The following is a 22,181-nucleotide window of genomic DNA, read 5'->3' on the forward strand; positions in this document are numbered from 1 at the left end:
TTTGCCATGTTAATGCCTCCCATTTACACCACGCTGACGAAAGACGGATGTTCTTGTAATAGCGGGGCTTTTATCAGCCTCTTTTGTATCCATTTATTTTTTGCCTCATGTGTTTCGCGTTGATTGCGTGTGTTCACGTGTGTGTGTGCCCTGTTTTCAGGAGAAAGAGGATAAGGCGATGCTACAGGAAGAGGTGCAGCACCTGAGACAGGACAACATGCGACTGCAGGAGGAGAGCCAGACCGCAGCGGCGCAGCTCAGGAAGTTCACAGAGTGGTTCTTTCACACCATCGACAAGAAACCCTAAGACACAGAGCGAGGGAGGGAGAGAGAAAGCATGATGGCCTTTATTCCTCACGGGCACCCACTCTACTCCTACTTAAGACTCCCAGATGATCCACAGGCAAACAAACTATAAAACAAACCATTACCAGCTCCCAAGAGTAATCAAGACGCTTTCAAACAACCCCATGTTTTGGAGACTATCGTGCAGTCCTGGGTGAGAAACCTGAAACCCCGATCTGGACTTTTACTTTTGGGATCGTCCTCTGTCTGAAGCGCAGGGTCGTGTCTGATTTAACTGGTGAACGAGGCTCTTGGGGAAACACCACCCCCACCTCCATCTCCAGCACTAAAGAGGAATCAAGAAAGACGACCCAGGGCCCCGCCTGTCCACGGGATCTTCTTACAGTAGAGGAATGTAAAGCTCATTTACTGTAGTGAACATATAATCTACCTACCTACGTATGTCGCATCGGTCTACTGTACTGTATACTCAGCCGTACTGTATCATACTGCACACACTGTCACACAGCTGTTTCTGTGCCGGCCGTCACGGACACAGGAAAGTATAGAGGGGCGAGGCGAGAGGGAGGAGGGGAGGAATTTACTGGACATAATGAAGTGGTACTTACTGTCTGCTTGCACCAAGAGGAATCCACATGTGGCGCTCTTGAAACGTACGGCGGGGAGGGGGGGAAATGAATGTAGCTCAACTGAGATCTTTTTTCTTTCTTTCTTCTCCTGCTTTCTGGTTTCCAAAGTCGCAAAAGTTTTGAGGTTTGCTGTTTTTCAGACTTTTTGTTTCTTTGTTTTTGTTTTGTTTCTGATGAATTCCACATTTTCCTTTCCTCTGTGTTGTAATGTAGGGTCACATGGCAGTAATTTTGATGTTTTAAAGGTGCTTTTCCCTACGCACATTTGTCACTAGTTTCCCTTCACTGTCACAATGTCCTAGCAATAACAAAGTGGTAGTTACAAAACTGTGTTTTGTTTTGGTTTTTTATTTAAATTTTTTGTTTTTTAATAAAAGAAGTTACCACAAGCGTGAAGAGTTCCTGTCGAGTCGCAGTTGTATTTGACGTGTATTTATGAAACGAGGAAGAGACTGTGCCTAAAACTCTTGGTTGTCGGTGGATTGTTTCTCTTTGCTTTTAGTCCTTTTTGTAAACACACGCCTTGTCTGTGGCTCACTGATAGGAAAAAAAAAATGTGTGTGTGTCAGAGAGAGAGAGGTTATGTGAGTGTGTGTGTGTGTGTGTAGTTTATCACAGGAAAATGTGTTCTTATGCAGTGGTTTCTAGAGCATTAGAGCAAGCGCCAGTGAACCACACTTACAATGCCAAATGTGTTTATTTTCTGTACATACCTGCCACAGAAGTGTCTTGTATTTAACACTATTATTTAAGCTTATTTAACCTAAAGTTGTTTATTTTATTAAAGGTATTTGTTTTGTTTTTTGTTTTTTCTCCACTAAGGAGAGATGAAGCTCTGTGTATGTTGTAAAGTGTGTAGCTTGCCGGGGCAAAAAAAAAAGAAAAACAACAACAAAACTATATATTTAAATATATAAATGATGATTTTGGAGATTCCAACATTTGGATGCTGCTAGATTAACAGTTTGCTGGTTTGTATGCTTTTAAAAACTGTCTCTCTCCATGAACTGTCTCATCCCTGGTGAGACATTGGGCGCTTTTTTTGTTTGTTTTTGTTTTTTTTAAATAAATGTAGTTGTAAAAATAAGTCTTTTGTGCTTCGTCAGTCTTTCTTCTCCCAGCCTCGGTACCAAAGCAGCGATTTGAGTTTTTTCAGTCTGGTTCACTGCTACTGCTGTTTGAAGTCTGTTTCAAAGAAATGGTTTCAGGAAATAAGAGAAACTTATTCAGCCTCTTGCCAGGGGTTAGATGAGAAGATGCATGCCACCTATTTACAGTCAAAGAAAGTTTTCACACGACTCTCTGCAGTCCTGTGAAAAGCTAAGCACACTGCATGACTCAGTAGTTTGCTGCCAAAGGTGCTTCTACAACAACGTGAAGTGCTCATTCTGTATGCTCGCCTGTATGACTGATGGAAGTCGCTTCAGTTCACTGAGGTTTACAGGCAGTCATGTATGCACAGCTCTCTTAAAGTCCCACCACAGCATTTCAGTCAGACTCTGGTTGGACTTCGACTAGGCCGTGCAACACCTTGATTATATTTTCTTTTTGTTTAGCCACTCTCCTGTACCTTTAGTGGTGTGCTTGGGATGATTGTGTAGAATAATTTGGTATACAGAGGAGTTTGTGGTCGACTCAATGATCGTAATGTGCATCAGTCCTGTAGCTGCAAAGTGAGTCCAAATCATCATCTTTCTACCACCTTGCTTGACAGTTGGTATGAGGTGTTTTTACTGATTTGCTGCATTTGGTTTTTCCCAAACGTGGTGCTGTGCCGACATCTCTAGTTTGGTCTCGTCTGTCCAAAGGTCATTTTTCCAGAAAGCTTGTAACTTATTCAGATGCACTTTTGCAAACCTAAACTGTGTTGTCATGTCCTTTTTAGTTAGGAGAAGCTGTCTTTTGGAAAAACCTTCAAAACGAGCTGTACTTGTTAGGTGATTTAAAAAAAAAAAAAAAAAAAAAAAAAAAAAGTGTCATGAACTTTAAGATTTAACATGCTAACTGAGGCCTGTAGCGTCTGAGATGTAGCTCTTGGGTTTTTAGTTTCTTTGAGCATAGCATGGTCCTTGGGATGAATTTGACTCCCAGACTGTCATAGTGTTAACACACACTTAGTATAGTATTAAATTATGTACGAAGCTCTCTACGTGGATCTATGTTCAGATCATGAAAATCATTATTTACATGTGTGCTGCATGTAAGTAATAATGGTTGTGTTGCATCACCTTTTTCAGCAACACTAAGTAAGAGTTTAGGAACTGAAGAGACACATTTTGTATGTTGAAAAGTAAAATGTTTCTGTATTTCTTGCTTGGAAAAAGGGGTTCAGCAGCTCAGGGTGTTTCCTTTTTTTTTTTTTTTCTTTCTTCTTATTTGATGTACTTTTTTCTTTCTTAATGGGCCAAATGTTTGAGGTGGCTGACAGGTCGACACCACTGACTGCTCTGGTCTGACGGCTGGATCATGTTTTGTATTTGTATTGTTCTTTACAACAGATCCAACTGTGAAATATTCCTGAGTCAGTGCAAAAAATTCTACTTAACAATTGGGTCTCATCATCATGGCCATTCACTATTGGCTATTGTGCTCGGTGTCAGAAATTCTCAGGTTTCTCTTAATCGTTTCATGTTATCATTTCTTGTAGATGATGAAATCCTGTGATTACTATTATTATTTATCTATAAGCATACATATTTATGTTAAGAACATTTATTCTCAGATTGTTCAGTTGTTTCCCATGCACTGATGAACCCCACAAGTAACTTGCATAATTTAACCAGTTGCTTAAAAAACGACAACAACAATTTTAAAAAGTGCAGCTAGATGTACGTACCTCCTTTTGTGTAGATGAGTCACTATGTTAAATCCAGTTTACCCATTGTAGCAGCTTTTGTGCTTTGTATCTTAATTCTCTCTTAATTCACTTGGTTGAACACATTTAATATAACGACTGATCTTTACTGATTTTTGTAATTTGGCATTGTTGACCAAAAGGGGGGAAAGAGAGAGAGATTAGTCACTTCTGTTTCCCCCTTACTTGATTCTTTTCTAAATGGCTGAAAGAAATTGAATAAAGTGTTTATAGCTGACGCACAAATAAGTTGGACCGTTTTCGGGGGTTTGGAGTGAGTCTGCCTCTGTGTGTGAGAGCCATCTTCATCCCTGCAGTAGCTGTTCTTCAGCAGTCGTCATGCAGCTGCTGCAAAGGGATTAGAACAAATTAGCTCCTGAATATTAGTTCATAACTGTGCCATTACCCATTCATAAGCTCTAGTTGGGTTGGGTTTTTATTTATGTTTATGTTTGTTTGTTGCACACACAAATGCTCGTTGCTGAGAGACAAGAATCCGGCACCTGCACAGGGACCTAAAGAGGCAACCTGGAGGTTACCAGTGGCTACGATAACTTGTGTTTATTTTAGCTTCTTTTTGCTTTCTAGCTGCACATCCTAACATAGCCTTGCTTTGGGATACTCTTGTTTTAAAGACTGTTTAAAATAATTAAGCATTTAATATCAAACTGTTATTTGATCTATGATGACATGAGAGTGGCCACATAGTCCACAGCCCACTGGATTAAAATTAAGGTATTTAAGGTATGTATTTATTTTTTAAACCTGTTCCCATAGTGAATCATGGTATCAGGCCCCATTGATGATGGCTTTCTTTCTCTACTCATGCACACGCTTAACTCAAGGTGAGTGTATTTAGCAGCTGATTGGACTAACTCCAATCGCCCTTTTAGGAACAGGAAACTGTTCAGATCTTTGAGTTAATTAACTCAGTTTATATTTTAAGCTCATCTTGGTGAACCTGGTTCCTGAAGTAGGGGCCCTGGTCCAGCTTTTTCAAAATACTTTTATTAAAAAGAATAAATTTAAAAAGAAAAAGAAAAGTTTTAACATTTGACCTGTTGTATTTGTGCAATTTTCAATAAAAAAAAAGACAGTATTTAGAGATTGGATCTGTAAATCACTGCGTTCTGTTTCTGTTTATAGTGGTATCAGGGACCCTTAGTCCTAAAACTGTAAAAAATGTGGGTTCCTATACACAACATAAAGGGGTAACTGAGTATGACCTTACACTCTTTATATAATTACATCATGTATTCTTACAGGGTCATCTCAATATTTAACTGAACAGCATTTGTTAGAGCCAGAATAACAAGGAACAAAAGTCCTGAGAGTCAGATATTTTTAACTGAAGTTCTTAAAATTTGTCATAAGCAATGATTAAAACATTTAAACTAACAGACCCTAGATAAGAAAAAATCTTTTGTGCACCTAGTGGGAAGAGGCTACTGCATGTAGACTCAGTCACAAAAACCTGTTCTCCAGGTTTGAACAAGAGACAAAGAGCTAATTTGTTGCGGTACGTTCGTTAAGCTCCTGCAAGCTAAAAAAACCAAGGATGACAACCTTTACTATGAGACTTTTTCATGCTCTATTTTGTAAACAGCAGGTGCGCTAAGACTCTCCAATGGAAACATGAAACCATAATGTGTTTGTGACTTGATTCCCAGTGAGTTGGTGTGCTTTAAATAAATGACAGATGTTGCTTTCACTGCAGGGACGCTGAAAGACTCGCTGAATAATTAATCATAAGCCTTTTTGGGTGCTGAGCAAAAAAAACCCCAAAACAATTAAATTTGTTTGCGACTTCCTGCATAAACCTCCAGCCCAGCTGCTGGAGTGTGGCCCAATACATCATGTCCTCCAGGGGATTGGGGGGTATGCTGCTGCACTGAATTGTGGGTAGAGTTGTTCAGGCCAGATTTTTGGCTGGATACATTTCTTTCACCTCTCTAACTGCATTTACCTGTGAAGGAACTGGAGCTAGTTGTTGTTAGTGTGTTTGAAGTTTGTGTCTCAGGTTACAAAGCAATAAAAAGTGTTTAAAAAGGCAAGCCATGTAAGTCTGAAGGCTTTATGAATGAACCCGGAGCTTAGATTACAACACACTCTATTGTGACTCTCCTGGGAGGCTCTTGATCTCTGTCTGACCTCTCACCTCCGTCGGGCCACGCCACACCAGAGATACCTGGATGGTCATATGGGCGTGTTTTAGGCGAGCTCCGGGTTTGGCCGGGATCAGCATGCAGCGAGATGAGGTAGTTAATCTACACGTGCGCGTGCAATGCCAGGACAGCAGATGGGAGCTCACACTGGCACAAAGCTAAAGTGTTGCCCGTTTCAGATAGAGGAGGAGTCCGGGGCTTTTTGTGGACTTTGACCAACAACTAAGGAGCGGTGCCCAATGACTTTGGCGTCGAGCGATGTTGGTGGACAGAGGCCGGATCGGCAGCAGAGTGAAAACAAGCTGTGGCAATCCATGCGCAGGACTAGTCCTGTGATGCAGTGACATGTTGGAATTTCATTAGCCTTGAAAAATATGCTGACAAGCAGTCATGCAAACCACATTGATTTCTCAAAATGTGACTGTGTCAGCAGTTAAAGGAAGAAATGCTGGCGTTCCTCTGCCATTCAGCAGCGGCGGTCATGCGCTACACAGTTTTGCTGCTCATCACACATAATAACATGTGACTGGGACACAGTTGTCCTGCTTCCACATTCCCACAGCAGATGCTTCCTTGCTGTGAGTGCCACCCTGGTGGTGATCATGTTACCCAGAATAAGGTTCAGTATGCCCAGAGCACAGCTGGCAGAGAGCGCAGGGAGCGAGGGGGGGAGTGGGGCTTTATCGACTGCGAGCGTAGGTCAGTGTGGAGTAACTGCCTGCAGAATATCAAATATCAGCTTTAGCTATCAGCTATCAGGCTTATGTTTTTTTTTTTTAAAATCTCCTCCAGCATTGTGTGGAATAGTTCAGAAATATCACAATTCCTCTTGCTGCATTATTCATAATGCTTGTGTAATTCTCGGCTCAACATTTTAAAGCCAATTTTTTCCCAGTTATAACCGTAAGTTTTGTACACAGTATCGACCACCACTCGGGTCTGAAGCGCTGCGGATGGTGAAAGAGAGGGGAAAAACTGACAAAGGTTCGCCGTTGGTCTTGCCAAACAGTTACCAAATCTCACTTGTGTTGTGTGCCTGCGAGGCGTAACAACAGGATTAGCTCTCTCTCACCTGGACTGCTTATCTGTGAAGCTCATCTCTCCTTCACGGGCGCTTTGAAATTCCCTCTCACTCACCAGGGAGCTGCATCTCACACAACACAAAAGAAAGGAGAAGTGAGGGGAGTAAAAAGGAAAGCTCCTCCAAACCAGCGGGCAGTCATCTTGCTCTCCCCCCAGTCTGGCTCCCCCAGGTCCCCATGGGGCCTCACTATCTGTCAGTCAAGTCAAAGGTGACCACCCTCTTAGCTGAACCTAGTGAAGGGGAACGTCTTAGAAGCTTCTCATCTGCCCGTTTGCCTGCTATAGGAATGAGAAAGGATAAATAGAAGTCAGAGAAAATCTACAAAAAGTCAATTCTGTTAGAATAGCTTGAAATCTTGGATGACACAGACGGGGGAGCGGCACAACCTGAACAAACCTCTCGTGCTTGAATGTGCGAAAATAAAAAAGGGAAGGCCCTTGCCTTGTGTTCGCTGCATGTGCTGTTTCACTGCCAAATTAGATAAAGAGACAGGAGCAAACAGATAAGACAGCGCTCCTAAATTATCTTCATTTGTCCTTGTCCGCTGTCCTCTTCAGTCTTGCAGCAACAGTGAGCTCTGCTATCGATTCTCAATCGGCTGCTTCAATCGCAAACAGCCCCCGACTGTGAGCAGGTATTGAAGGCGTGGGGTAGGTTGGTGAGCGGCTGGGAGAAGTTCAGGACCAGATCTCTAGGCTGACTTTTTTCCTTTAAAAAAAAAAAAAAAATCTTAGATATTGATCATGCAAAGTTGCATTAGTGCACCTGGGCCTGTGCGGCCGAGTTAGAAGGGTTGTTATAAAGGGTCATGGGAATATTGATGTCTGGAGGGTGAATGGTAGGTGTTAAGAGTGGGGGCGTATAGCGCTGAATAACAAACAACCCCCACTGACCCATCATCAGCAGTAAAAGCTTAACTGGAGAAGCAATCGATCCTCGGTGTGAAAGGAGGAGATGCGGACACGGTGAAGGTCAAACACAAAATGGATTTCAGCTTTTCCTCGTCGGCGCAGCGAGTTCAGGAGAGAGTGATGCCAGAGTGCATGTTGGCACGGTCTCATCACTCTGTAAAATAAAGTGCACGCTGGGTCCATGTGCGGCTAATTAGGGCAGACCTGTCATTATCTGCATGCATGGGGCTGTTGAGAGCCTGTTTCAGTTTACAAACATTCATAGTTTGAAGTCATTTGTTTTTGACTTTAAATAAGCTGCAGATCCTTTGATCTTGATGGCCGTGGAATGGGATTTCCAGCCTGTTGATTGGGACCTGGGGCTTAACAATCCAAGTGTCCTCAAGGTGCTCCCGATCAGCTTCTGATACGTTACAAATCCTGCTGGGGGAGGCTTCTCTTGTTGAGGTGTGCTTTTGTGCACACATTTTTTTCCCCACCTTACCTCCATGTGAACTTGTTTAATAACCACATCTATAAAAATCTGGGACTCTCCACCATTTGACCTTAGAACTGAAGAAGCTTCTCGGATGAGAGGTGAAACGTCTTCAAGCAACTTAAAGAAGTCCAGACGCTTTTCTTTGCAAGCTCCTTTGACAACCACGTCTATAGTTTGGATTCTGTAAAGAAAGTAATGCGGAAAAGATGCTGATAGCAAGTGGAATATTCCAATTTTCTAATATGTGCTAAACACTAGTTTTGCAGATATTTTGTCATGTCAGGGTGAAACAGTAACAACACAGGATGAAGAGACGCTGCCATCCATAAAGCCAGGCTTCCAGACCTCTGCTCTCACAACTTCATTGCATAAAAAGTTCTTGGATCAGTATTTATATCAACCTTCTCATCTTATGTCTTACTTTAATTTCCTCTGACATTCTCACAGTAAAGCTGATCGGGGATTACTCTCCTGCTTCAAATGCCAGATGGTGACATTTATGCATCTTTATTCAGCTTGTCAACAAATGCAATAAATGCTCATCTGCTAAGCTAAAATATAAAACTGGAGGATTTCTGATTTGTAATTTTAATTAGTCTGCCTAATAGCAGGACTTTATGTTCACCAGGAGCGATGAAGCAAACACAGAATATTGGTCTTTTCCTGAATAGTTCATTAACCGGTTCAATAAGTACAAATTAATGTTCCTCTTCCTCTCTCGGTGACAGCTCAGTTTGTGATGCGGGTACAAAGCTCCACTATCAGACTCCTTTGTAATGAGGGATCAGTTTGACTTGGATTACTCAGCTGAATTTTCTATTAATAAAGCACGCAGTCTTAGACTTATCCTTTAGGTGTCTAATCAAAACATTTTAAAGTACAAACTTATGTTCTGCTGCTGAGCATCTCCTCATCCATCCTTTAAAACTACCAAACAGCAGAGGTGTTGCACAGACTTTATAAAGTAAAAATATGAATTAAAGATTGAGATGTGACGTCACTTATTTAACATCAAGCCACTAATTTGCACAACAAGACAACTCCTGCAAAGTATTCTCCACCTTAACACACACGTCTGTCAATAGGATATTAAGCCCGCCCTCAGACGGGTCATTATTTTGTATTGATTGCTTTTTCAGTCAATTATATGCAACATGAAGAAGAAAAGAAAAAAAAGCTTGAATGCATTTGCATAACAAAGCAATCTCAAGATGAATGACCTTTAATCTCCGGTAAACAAACTCACACCGCTCCAATTCTCAAAAGTGCTGTTGTCTGTTATTTATTTACTTACTCACAACATATTTGTCTTTGTTCCCCTGCGCCACATAACACCTGACAAGTGCTCATCATACTGCCGCTGTAATTTATGCGCGTAATAACAAAAGTGCAAAGCTCTGGTGATCTATACGTCAAAGACGAGCCAGTCAGCTTTCAGCCTGTCGGGTCCCTGAGGTCCGACACATCCTCGCTTCTCTCTCAGTTATTTAGTTGTACAGTAAATGCATTTAACACCCACCTATATTCAGCTTCTCTGTCTTGGACTGTTTCCATAAATACGGATTATGCTGATTTATACAATGTGAATGTTGTGTAGATTTATGCTAGTACAGTTATGATTTCCATGCAGTGTTTCAAGGTGTGTTTTTATTTAACCTGAACCACTATCAAGCTGACATTTCTGCTTTTAGATAAAGTGCGTTGATGTCTTTAAGATGGGTTGTTGTGTAACCTGCAGGTATCCGTGCTTCTCAATGGACCTGGAACATAATCGTGCTAAGATTTGGGCCCACCCAAGTCAGTGATACGTCCAACAAGTCAGCTAAAAGCATTCTAAGGGAGCTATTCCTGAAGGAAGTAGGCCGCACGATTTTATGACGAAATGTTTGCTCCAGCTCAGAAACAGACACAAGCCTAAACAACCTGCAACGTGTACTAGCTTTGCCCCAAGGTCTTTGGCTTGCTTTGCAACAGTATCTGGGTCCTGTTCTGTAGAAGGTATGTGGAGTGTAAAAGAGCAGGATTCTGATGACTCAGCTGGTTCAGGATCAGCATTTCTCAGCATGTAAGTATCATCTTCACCACTACAGCAAACCGACTGGTAGATTTCCTCGTTCAAGAATTGCTAAATCGACAGCCTATGGAAAGGTGGCATACCCGAGCACACCTGGTGAACACATATGGTTGCATGACCCAGAGGAGACAGCGGGGAGACATTTCAGCAAATCTAATTTTGTACTGCGAGAGTCTGGAGCTGGTAGAGGTCACTTAAAGAGTTAGGGGAGTTTTTCTGCAGAGGCTATGCTGCAACTGACAGAAGAGACCCATCCAGAATTACACAGAATACTAAGAGAATGCCTCAAGGTGACTGTGGATTAAGAGGGCGGATTTGTGGGTAGCAGCTTCTGGGCCAGAAGCCTGAGTCTTAACTGCAGCTGGTTTGACTGGTATGATGTTCAAAAGACACGATGACCCCAGGACACATCGCTGATGGTCTGACCCAGCTTAAAATCAGGGGTTCTTTGACTACATTAGCACAAACAGCACAATTGTATCTAACTGTATCTAAATATAGCACATGTTATCAAGACAAAGCAAAAAAAGACTGAAAAATCCCTGATAATCAGCTGAATTGGCTGGTAGCAACTCTGCTAGTCCTTTTTTTCCCACTAGGTACAGAAACAAAATCACAAAACCTGAGCCTTTGAAGTTTACTGGCTGTTAGTCAAACCTTTTATACAAAGATTTGAAGCAGGGAGCCTTTTCAGATGATGCAAGGATCAGAGAAGAATGGGACTGAGAGGAGTTGGGATGGAGACACAGGTTTTTTTGTTCCTCTTTTTTCCCCTCTAATTCTCAGCTTATAAAAAAAGGTACAAATCTGCCTCCCTTCCACTTCTCTGCAAAAAGGTACCTCGCCATAGAAATCTGCACCAGAATATTGGGCACTCTCAAATGGAGTTGTTTTTTTTTTTTCTTTTATCACCTGCTTTTCTCCAGCTCGTGGTTACTGTAATTGTGCCCTTTCTCATGCAGTCTCTAATCATCAGCCGCTATCTGCACACCATGTGACAATGCAAATAGGCAGCGGTAGAAGAGAAAGAATAACATTAAGTGCAAGCGCAGAGCCGTGTGGCAGCTTGTGTGTCTGCCAGCAGCTGGAAGAACTCAAACAACAGCAACATCTGCAAGGAGCGAGGTCGGGTTTCTATCGCACCACCCACAATGCAGTTTAGTTACCGAGGGTAACGCCTGATACATGGCAGGCCAGTGTGGCAAGAAGCCAAAATTATATTATTAGTACTATTAAAGTTCACTGGGACCCTGATGCCTTAACTGTGGATTGCTCTCACCCCAACCGGTCGCAGCAGATGGCCGCCCCTCCCTGAGCCTGGTTCTGCCGGAGGTTTCTTCCTGTTAAAAGGGAGTTTTTCCTTCCCACTGTTGCCAAAATGCTTGCTCATAGGGGGTCATATGATTGTTGGGTTTTTCTCTGTATCTATGAAGCGCCTTGAGGCGACTTATGTTGTGATTTGGCGCCAAATAAATAAAATTGAATTGAATTGAAAATTGAATGTAAGTTGTGTTTTTTTTAAAATTTTCTTTTATTTTTGAATTTGGATATTTTATCCACTTTGGGGAACTTTTGCTGAATGTGAAGTGATTCACTTGGGCTGACAGCCAGAAATGTGTGAATTACTCATCATGTCATCAGCAATCTACCCATCAGTATTCTCTGTAAATACAGGCAGTGAATAAGCAGCCCAAACATGAATCTCATGGGTCCTTTCAATTTGGTTTTACCCCCTTTAGGGAACAGATGAAAAAAATCCCTCCTCCTGTAGTGACCGACTCTGTGATTTGCTTCATTTTTATGCCGGCTTCTCTCAGCAAAGGTGGATCTGGTTAGGATTCAGCTTCCAGGAACACTCTGTCACCACAATTTATTCCCACGTTTTTGTAAACATTTTCCCGTCGGGGGCATTGCTGTAGGCAGTCATGCTTTCCGTGTTCACTTGTTGAATCAGGGAAAACAACTTTAAAGGGCCAGGATATGTTGTATCTTATTTCACCTTCTTCTGCAGCTGAAATCAGAGGATCCTGTTCTTTCTCTTAATCTTCGGGGGCACGCCGTTGTTCATAATAGTCGTGTTCATTGCCTTGCATTTCCACACAAGCTTTCAGAGAACTGATGTGAGGAAAATAGTTCCACATGTGAGAGCTTTAACCTCAACAGACTCACAATCTCATGCTGCAACAATTCCCGTGTGTTTCCAATTAAAACCGTGACTCACTGCTTTTTTTAAAGTCTGAAAATCGGAACTGTGCTTCATCAGACTGCTTCTGCTTCTGCTGTTGGTTGTGCTGTCCCTTGTTATTGCTGTTTCAACACACACACACACACACACACACACACACACACACACACACACACACACACACACACACACACACACACACACACACACACGCATTTTCTGATGAATAAATCACAGTTACTGAAACCAGTCACTGAAAAGCCTCTGGTTTCCCTTGCTTGCAGCAAACATTTCCGTCTTCCTCAGTGCATCACAGTATGTAGCGCTTTGTGTCGCTGAGCGGTGGAACAGTGGTTACTAGTGTTGCCTCACAACAAAAAGGTCCAGGGTTTGAGTTCACCTGTTGCCTGGGGCCTTTGTGAGTTTGCGTGTTCTTCCTGTGTTTGGAGTTGGGTTAACCTTTGAGTCTAAACTGGCCATAGGTGTGAATGTGAAATGTTGTTTAAGTCAAACCTGCTGTATTTGTTGCTTTGCACGGTTACAGTGATGTCATCACATAGCTGCATCCATTTGTACTCGCAAAGGCCAAATGTGCAAGGTTGCAAAAATTGAGATGTGCAGGAAAAGACACCAAAGCACTGCTTGCACCACTTGATCTCATGCTGCTACATAGGATTCCCTAACTCCTGTATTTTGCACAAGTAGCCTTATATCAAAGTGTATGTGCAGCATATACTGCTCGGTTGTAACTCGTTGCTGAATTGTGTGCTTCGGTATGGTCGCCATATTGTTCTGGGGCAGCCAGATCTCTTAATGCACATTTGTGAAGGTAAGAGGTCTTTCCACAATTAAAGTCATTATAACTATTGCAGCTATAATAATTTGCTAGTTTTTTTTAATTTCCCATGTGCCCCAACTGGTTTCCCCGTCTCTCTCGTGTGCCACCACATTAAAAAGAAATCCTGGAAGCGCCCCTGCAACATATAGCAATGAACAACAATGTTGTTAATGTTGGTCTGTAGCTTTCTGTTTTGTAGATTTGAATATTAGCTACTGTATATTGAAATATAACTGATCGGGTGTGTGTGCTGAAGTTGTAGTCTGTAGTAGATGCATTAAATTGGAATTTCTCCTCCCTCTTTGCATATAAAGACTTAAACACATATAGTGCTAAATTTAGCACCTACATTCCCTGTTATGTGATGTGCAGAAAGCACAAAATGGAAAGCGACGTGTCCTCCCATCACACTTCACTCTAGTAACACTTTGCTTGCCAGACGCTCTGGCACTCTGAGGAATGGGAAGAATTATATAGGGATAAAGCCAGACTTTAAGTCTGGCTGTTGACGGGAACAAACATCCGCCCTGCTCCTCCTACGCTTCACACCAAACACACAACACACAAGAACTAATGAACCACCATCTGGCGCTACAGCAGACCTGGGTGCCTGCCCTGCACGGGCATCTCACAAAAACAAGTTCTCGAGCAGCTTCCCCACTAAACTACTATTCTAAACAGCAACGTGGCTCTGGCTTTAAATGCTGGCACCATGTACAGGTTAAAAAAGATAAATTCAATATTGTCAAAATTTAAGAAGCGACATTAAGATATCTGAATGGGAACCGAAAACGTTCCGAGTTGTTTTGGTTGCTGGAAAAGTGTTTCCAATCAAGAGCTCACGTTTGTCCATGTGTCAGCAGTGTGTTAACACATTTATGGCGCTGCTAAATAATCATTTATTCCATTTGGTTGTGTAAAAGAAGGGCAGGTAATGGTAATGCGTGCTTGTGCTGCAATAAAAGAGCTGAAATAAATTTCTCTGCATGCATAAAGGCAAAGTGATGAGGGATCACGATACGGGCAGCTGAAAGTTTGCACATACAATAGGTCTAATTCAGTGCACAAAGACGGCACATTGTGCAGAGGAGATGTGAGCGATAGCAGAAATGAATAGCAATTGAAAGGTGTGAATGGCATCTCTCATTAAAAGCAAACACACAGAGAGCCAAATAATCTTCTGATCCTGACTATTCATGCTTGTTTTAGTTGGACCTTCACACTGCTTCCATGTGAGAGAGAGCTGTCAGCTGCAGAAATACTGTGGGAGGCTTTTTTCTCCTGCTTTTTTTTGTTGTAATATCAGAAGGGAAAGGGGCTCTTTTTGTCTACCTACCCTTCTGCCAGGGTGCAAACGAACTCGCTCCTCCACTGTGAGGTTTGTTGTCGCCCTCCAGGCTGAACCAGTGCTGGGTTTCCATGGTGACGGAGGCGTGAAATGTGCCCAGCAGCCAGGCTTGTACAGTATGAGTGGCCATTCTGTCTCGTTCCTTTGTCTTCTGTCCGTTCGGGGAGGCACGTCTGGCTAGCAGCACCATACAAATCAATACAGCCTGGCACACATAACGCACACACATGCATACTGTACATAGACAGGCTGCACATACTGAAAATTCCAAAAGCTGCAGCAAAGGCTCCAAAGCTCCTCGGGCCTTTTTGAGTTTTCCCAAAGTGGAGCTAGGAAAGGAAAGGTGAAGGGTCATCAGCAACAAAGACTTTAATGCAACCATTCAGAATTCAGCAGACAAATCCCACAAATTTTAGACGGTTTACTGCTATCTGTGGCACATAGAATAAAAAGCTGTCAAAGCATGTGCACAGCACCGACAAACAGGAGTGCCTTTGTGTTGACTTTGTGTTGCCTGGGTGTGTGACTGTTTTGCTTTTCAAACCACCAGCTCAGCAGTGACTCTAATGAACTGCTTATTGTCTTTGTGTAAGAGCCTGCTGCTGATTAAATGTGGTCACGGTTACATGAGTTGTCTTGACTTCTTGGTCTTTGCCAGCTGCTTTTCACTGAGTCGGAGCTCTTCCACGCAGCCCTATTAGCAAATTCTTCTGTGGGCTTAATGTCACTTCTGAGCAGTGGGTGTAGACATGATTGCTCATATCTGGGCACTTCTCCAAATACTTCAGTTAAATATTACTGTGTAAGCTATACAGCTTTCTATAATCCTGATTTAATTTTGGTTGGCTGATTAACATTAGGCTATATCTTGCTATCCTTTTGCTAGAGGTTTCTCATGGGAGCTTTGGTACATTTTAACCATGGTGAAGGTAAGAGAATTAGCCTTCATTACAGTGTAACTGATCTGATTTCAAGTGGGAATCGCTCTCGCTCTCTCTCTCAGCTCAGACCTCTAACATCAAGGCAGAAGGGGGGGGGGGGGGGGGGGGGGTCTATTATCAGTGCATTGCTGTGTTGTGCTTGTCACTAGAGTTTACTAAGATGAAATAAAGTTAATAAAATGATTTACAGGCAAATTTAAAGTCTTCTTGGAAGAAATAACTTTTTCTTCCTCTTCTTCTTTGAATGCTCTCCATAGGGGATCATCTGCCCCCCTCTCATCCCCTCCTTATCATTCTCCTCTGCATGTCCTCCTTCACCTCAGTGGAGATCAATTCAGAGTATTTCCAGTAATCCTCCTCTTCACATGTCCAGACCATCTCAGCCTCACCTCTTTAACTTTCTCTCCAAATCGCAAATTTCTTCAATTCTTGTATCATCTTATGAACCTTCCCCTTAACTCTTGCTGCTATCCTTCTATCACAAATCACCCCTGACACTCATCTCCACCCTGCCTGCACTCTCTTCTTCGTGTCTCAGATGATTAACCCAAGGTATTTAAACTCCATCATCCACCATCAGTTCATCTACTCATTGCATCTTCGCTTATGCCTCTCTTATTCACTCTTGCTCCTGCTAACTTCTGCTGGAGACTCTTTTCTCCCGTGCATACCTCAATCCCTCTAGGCTCTAACTCACTATGTCATCTGTGAACATCATAGTCCACCTCCTTCGGACATCCTCCACGTTTCATTAACACTCTCAAATAGGGCTGCCACAAACGATTATTTTGATAGTCAACTAGTCACCGATTATTTTTGCGATTAGTCGACTAATCAGATCATCATCCATTGGACGTAAAATGTACAGCTTATTGTACCAGCATGCATCTGCTTTTATATCATTAGCTTACAGCTTGAAGTGTTTAAGGTGCTAACTAAAAATAAAAGACAAGATGATAGTTTATTGAATTTAAATGAAATTTGCAGATTGTGTCGGTGGACTTTATTAAACTCAGGCGTCTGCTCCTTGCTATCTAAAATACAACGGGACACTGGAGTATATTCTCGAGCATCTCACACTTCTGATAATCAGCTGTCTGCTTGACGTTTATTCAGCTGTGTGAAAACTTTAACTTTAATCTCAGCCAAACCGATTTACTCAGGAACAAATAAAACACTGAAAAAAGCCAAACAATAACATTTTTAAGTTATCTAAGTGACTTATATATCATGTTTAACCTGAGTAGCGAAAGACGGTGGTGGGTTTGAAAACGATTTGGCGGGAGTCCGGTGTTCTCACGGGCTCTAGTGAGCCTAGCCCCCGGCTAGCTATCGAGCTGGTGGGTAACAGACGTCTCCGAAAACGTCGGAGCGCTTTTGCAAATATGTGATGTCTTGATAAACTGAGCAGATATTTGAGGTTTACACAGCTACATTCTCGCCTGAAAATATGTTAAACGTTTATTTTGTGACCCAGAAAGAATAATAAACTAACTAGCTGCCGCCATTGCTGGAAACTGAGCTGGGCTGCGCTATGAATTCTGGGACACAGCTTCTTCTTCTTCGGGGTTTAACGGCAGCTGGCCAGTGTTGCCAACTCCTCACTAAGGAAAATCGCTATTGGTTGTCCTAAAAGTCGCTAGAAGTCGCTAAATGACGTCATCGCCTAATTTGCATAATTGGTCATGCTAATCTAATTGTAACCTATGTTGTTGGAGAGAGAAATAACATCGTGGAAGAGACATAAAGTGAGTAAAAAACGTCCTAAATGCATTTAGAGTTTATTTAGAACTACAAATTAAATTTCTTTTAGCAATTATTGTTTTTTTTAATGTCACAATTCCAACCCTGCTCCTTTACCCGGGCTTGGACCGGCAAAAGTGACCCGAAATAGGCACTCTGGTGGAGTTACTTTGTGTATGTGTGTGTTTATAAGTAGTTTTAAACCTTGTGATCCACAAAACAGCATAAGAGTAAAAGAGTAAAAGAAGAACTGACTGCGTTACAGCACCCGCTGCTTGTTGAGAGTAAAAGCAATACACGCTTTCACGTCTTTTTTTAGCGACTTTTTTTTAGAAAAAAAGTCGCTAAGGGGTCTGAAAACTCGCTAAATATAAAGTTGGCAACACTGCAGCTGGCATCCTTGTACATGCAGTGCTGCCATCTTCTGTTTCAGTCCGTTATTACACTCTTAAATCCTACTACTTATTCCTGCATCTTTTGGGATCTTACAAAGCTTCAAACGACGTATCGATTATTAAATCAGTCGTCGACGATTTTGATAGTCGACGTAATCGTGACTAGACAACTAATCGTGGCAGCCCTACTCTCAAAGCAAACATTTCATCTGTTGTGCTCTCTCTTTGCATGAAATCATACTGATACATTTTATCCTGGCTTAAAGGTATTTTCCATAACTTTATGGTATGGGTGATCAGAATTACCTTAATTCTTAGTAGCACAGATTCAGTAAGCTGCTGGAAATATTCCTGGTCACTTTCTTCTTTAGCCAAGACATGAATCTCCCGTTCCACCACTGGTGACGGTGGAGATGATCATTGTCATGCTCAAGATATGAGCCCGTGAGATGATTTGAGCTTTGTGCCTTGTTGCAATCTCCTGCTGGAAGCAGCAATAAGAAGATGAGTACACTGTGGTCATGAAGAGAAGTCACAAGAAAACAATTCAGAGATGCTCTTCTTCATACCTTGGTTGTGACTAGTTAGTGGTTATTTGAGTAGCTGATATCTTCCAATCGTCTTGAAGCAGTCTGACCAGTCTCCTCTGACCTCTGGCATCAGCAAGAAAATATTACCCAGAGAACTGGATGTTTTGTCTTTTTCAGGTTATTCTCAAGAAGAGACTGAAGTAGATAAGCAGTTTCTGAAATACTCACTCCAACCTCAACCTCCAACCTTCACAGTCACTTAAATCACCTTTATTCTTTACTCTGATGCTCAGTTTTAATGTCAGCTGGTTGACTTGACCAGCAGAACAAGAGGAACCCGTTTTTGGACAGAAGGTTGGAATGCTAATACATAATACTTGCTAATTAGTAAATTGCAGATAAAAACTGAATTCGTTTGCACAAAACCAGAGCACTAAGTGAGGCATTATTACATTAACTTTACTATTTGTCAGATAATTGGGTACCAAATAAAAGCACCAACTCCTCAAACACAGTTGAAAGGACCAGATATGCCATCTAGCAAACAGGTAGTAGGCTATCTCTAATATTACTCAAAGCAGCCATTCCCTTAATATTACAAATTGTTAACTCCTAACAAAATCCACTCCCTTTACAGCTGAAGAAATGAAATATAAGCTGAAAGCTTTTTTTTGTAAGCATGTTAATTTCTGCTGTAACGATGGGCATTTAACTTCAAAGTCTTGGGGGCTGACTCGCGTTTGCAGCCAGCCTCGAGTGACCTTTTTAGTAACTGTAGTTTTTGGCACTTCCCGTTGTCAGTCCCGGAGGCTACCACTTGGTATACCCATGAAGTCAAGAGAATTGCAATAATCTTCTCATGTAACACTTTTCACACTCATGTCTTTAGAGACACAATTTGACTTAATCGTGTACTTAAACTGATATAATGAGGTTAAAAATGGCAGGCAAGAAGCCAGAGAAAGAGTCCACCCACCCCTGTTGCTGAATTATTGAGTCTGCACCACCAGCCCAACTGTATGAGGCTGGCAGAAAGACCATAACTCATGAAGACAGTTGGAAAGAGCAGTCCGATGTTCTGCAGTGTCATGTTGTGATCAGGCATCACAGGCACTTCTCCTCTACAGGCAAAACCCACAAAGAGCCCGAGAGAGAGATGGCAGAGCAGAGAAGGGGTGGGTGAGCAGACATTCAAGGGCAGCAGATAGAAGCAAGCATTCATGCTCTGAGCCAGTTTTAGAGTTTTAGGAGGATGACTTTGCTCTCTCTCTCTCCTTCTCACTGTTTCTTTCTCTTTGTCGTCCTCTCTCCTGACTCCTCAATGTGCCCCAGGCAAAGCAGAAAATCAGCTGATGTCTGCACAAACACAATGACCCCGGGCGTTGTGTGTTCTCGAATGAGCAAAGAAAGACAAAACAGCAAGGGAAGAATAATGGAGAGAGGGAGAACAGGGCGATTTGTTTGGAGAGTTGTAAAAAGCACTCGAGGTAGCATGCTCTGTCTTTGATGGTACATTCCTAGATTGGATGGCATTTTTCCAAGGGTCCTCTGAGTGCTTATCATCAAAATGCATCCATGCCAGCATGTTTTTCCATACATCGAAGGTCAGAAATCACCACATGGATGAGGACTCAGAATCTTATAAGTTAAACCCCAATTGTTTTTCTTTTTCGCAAACTTTCATTCTTCTGTTGTTTGTTGTTTTGTCCGCTGCAAAGTCACAAATGGCAGCCGGGGCCCACAGGTATGATGCACTCACCTTTATGTCACTTCCTATTTAGGTCAGGAAGGTCCCGACTTATCAGCACAACAGGTCACTAAACACAAACAAATGGATGTCTCCTGAATCATGTAGCTGCGTGGAGGTGAATAAACTTCTGTCTGCTGGCAATTGCAACTTCTTTTGTTTATTTATTAATGTTTTCAAAATTATCTTGATGCAGTTAATTTAAAATTGTCAATTTCATTTCATTATTTAATTTGAATTTTCATTAATTGGAGATTTAAAAGAGGCACTTAATACAAGGCTGCAACAACACTTATAGCATATGGCACATAACAGCTGTGTGGAGCTGTTTACATCTGTCTTTTTGCCCAGGTGTGACATCTGTTTCAGAGCTGAAGGCTGCAGGACATTTCATCGGTGCATGAGAGTTATAAACTGTTATCACCCTGTTTGTGTGCCCCTGTGTGTCTCTGAGTGTGTGTGCACGTTTCTGACATTGCTTTTCCCCAGATTCGACAGATTCTTCACTGTTGGCGTGCCATTGCGTTTTCGGGGCACTGACACTGAAATGCACATTTAGCTCTAAGGCTTGTTTTTGAATGGTCAGTGGGTCAGCGGTTACATAACGGGCTCGGGGCTAATGTGTGTTTTTTAGCACCATGTAATCTTGTGATTCCTTGTCAGATTTGATCTTAGCCATTGGACTTGCTCGCTTCATGGAGCTCGAGCAAGACAGCCTGCCACTGTGTTGACAAGAAAACGTGTTAAAAGTGGAACAGCAGTGGAAAACAGTTAGCTGTATTTGCCTGATTTATTTTATGGCACACTAGCATAGCTCTGCTGACTTTGCTCCAAACTAACTGTATTCAGACTTCATAGAATGAATCCTGCTAGCTTTTCTGATAACCCGATCTTTTGTCTGAGTTCACTATAATGTATAAAATGATTCATAAATTAACCAATGAAATGATTTTCACCCCTTTCACCACCATTGTATTACCATCATTAAGTCATTATAAGTGAGGTGAAAGTAGTGTCATCCAAAAGAGGCCTGATATTCTCTGATTAAAGCTAAATGCTAAAACATACACTAACACACACCAAAAAAACCGATCTGACCAATCAGATTGAGCATTTGGCTGTGTAGCTCAGGTACCGAATATTCCAGTAGTAAACTAATACTATTTTACCTCTGACACACATTTAGACTTTGCTCTCTGTGAAATAATTACTCTGCCTCCTCAGATTTGGTCTCAACTCTACCAACAAGAGTTCAAACTGCCCCACTGACATACTGAAATGTGTATGAAAGCAGATGTGATACAGCTGCAACTCCTGGATCAAACCATGAAATTCTATCTGCTTGCTTGTAGGAATTGGAACCAGAATCTTAGTTTTATCATCGTCGCTTGATTCGGACAGTGCGTTTATTGAGGACACATCGGTGTATATTTATATTATAAGACAAGTTTGGATCTGAAGAGTTTGGAATTTCATGTTGTGTTTTCACAGCGTGTTCAGTGTGTAAAGGACTTCAGACGCTGACCCTGAAAAATGTTATAGATCAGCAAGTTATCTGCAAGTCCTCGCTGTGAGCATCTGCAGCACTGATGCAGTTAAATTAAAATGGTAAAAATTATTACAAGTGTTATGAAGCACTGCGTACCTAACCCCTTTTTTGCAGCAAATTGCAAGCTCAAATGCTTGTAATTTCAGCTTGTAACTTTTTAGGACTTGCCACTTTTCTTCCTATTACCTCCAGTCGGTTGTTTTGCACAGGTATGATTGGCTGTATATGTTTCTCTGGTTTGGCTTTTTTAGGGAGCTTTAAATTTAAATTTAGAATAAATTAAGTGCTGCTATTGTTTGCTTACATGAAAAATTCCCTTTCAGAAGTTATTCTGAGTGTATTGGATGATAATTATAAGAAGGTTGGGTCTGTGACTCAGCATTTTAGTATCTAGTGTTATTATT

The 22,181-nt window shown here is 41.8% G+C and overlaps 1 protein-coding gene across 2 annotated transcripts in view; it reads left to right on the plus strand.

Annotated features, from left to right (window-relative positions):
• The window catches only part of sipa1l2a (signal-induced proliferation-associated 1like 2, genome duplicate a), a 79,441-nt gene extending 77,419 nt beyond the window's left edge, over positions 1-2,022 (plus strand). For both annotated transcript variants that reach the window (XM_086258594.1, XM_086258593.1), the window contains one exon: positions 161-2,022. In XM_086258594.1, the coding sequence (XP_086114720.1) occupies positions 161-307 (147 nt within the window). In that variant the 3' untranslated portion in view covers positions 308-2,022. The remainder of the gene's footprint in view (positions 1-160) is intronic.
• Positions 2,023-22,181: the final 20,159 nt, after the last annotated feature.

This window comes from Aulonocara sp. 'chitande type north' Nkhata Bay, linkage group LG13, assembly GCF_057382095.1.
Source record: "Aulonocara sp. 'chitande type north' Nkhata Bay isolate Kocher_YH1m ecotype deep benthic linkage group LG13, A_spYH_male_GT1.1, whole genome shotgun sequence".
Taxonomy (NCBI): Eukaryota; Metazoa; Chordata; class Actinopteri; order Cichliformes; family Cichlidae; genus Aulonocara; species Aulonocara sp. 'chitande type north' Nkhata Bay.